Here is an 819-nt window from a genome sequence, read left to right as displayed (position 1 = left end):
GCGCCTCAGGAGAAACAGCAGGAGCAGGTTTCTGGGACTCAGTGAAGGGGACAGGTTTCTGGATCTCAGGGGAGGCAGCAGGAGAAGCTTTCTGAGACTCTGGGAAGCAAGTATGTTCCTGGACTTCAGGGGAAACAGCCGCAAGTTTCTGGGGCTCTGGGAAGAAGGCCTGTTTCTGGACTTCAGGAGAGAAAGGAGCAGGTTTCTGGGACTCAGTAAAGAGGATATGTTTCTGGACTTCAGGGGAAACAGGAGGAGCAGACACCTGAGGCTCAGGGAAGAAAGCACGTTTCTGGACCTCAGACGAAGCAGCAGGAGCAGATTTTCGAGGCTCAGAGAAGAGGGCTCTTTTCCGGGATTCAGGGAAGAGGGCCCGTTTCTGTCCCTCAGGGGAAATGGTGGGGGCAGACTTCTGAGTCTCAGAGAAGAAGGTTGACTTCCGGGACTCGGAAGTAAGTTTCCAAGTCTCTGGAGACATTGAGGGAGCAGGTTTACGAAGATCAGAAAACAAAGATGATTTCCAAACTTCAGAGGAAACAGTGTGACTAGGTTTTCGGAGTTCAGGTGAAACAGGGGGAGCAGACATCCAAGTATCAGGAGAAAGAACAGGTTTCCAGCCTTCAGGGTATACAGAGGAGATGGGTTTCCATGGCTCAGACGAAACAAGAGTAGATTTCTGGGGTTCAGAGAAGGATGCAGGTTTCCAAGGGTCAGGAGCAGGCCTCCGCGGCTCGGGGGAGACCACCGGGGCAGGCCTCCGCGGCTCGGGGGAGACCACCGGGGCAGGCCTCCGCGGCTCGGGGGAGACCACCGGGGCAG

General features: G+C 55.2%; 1 protein-coding gene across 1 annotated transcript in view; it reads right to left on the bottom strand.

Annotated features, from left to right (window-relative positions):
• The window catches only part of CHAMP1 (chromosome alignment maintaining phosphoprotein 1), a 10,061-nt gene that overhangs the window by 1,870 nt on the left and 7,372 nt on the right, over window positions 1–819 (bottom strand). Inside the window, exon 3 of the mRNA XM_029910536.1 lies at window positions 5–788. Coding sequence (XP_029766396.1) covers window positions 5–788 — 784 coding nt within the window. The remainder of the gene's footprint in view (window positions 1–4; window positions 789–819) is intronic.

Source organism: Terrapene carolina, unplaced genomic scaffold (genome assembly GCF_002925995.2).
Source record: "Terrapene carolina triunguis isolate 2854851 unplaced genomic scaffold, T_m_triunguis-2.0 Scaffold21, whole genome shotgun sequence".
Taxonomy (NCBI): domain Eukaryota; kingdom Metazoa; phylum Chordata; order Testudines; family Emydidae; genus Terrapene; species Terrapene triunguis.
Note: the sequence above shows the minus strand (reverse complement) of the source record. Positions and strands in the feature narration are given on the sequence as shown.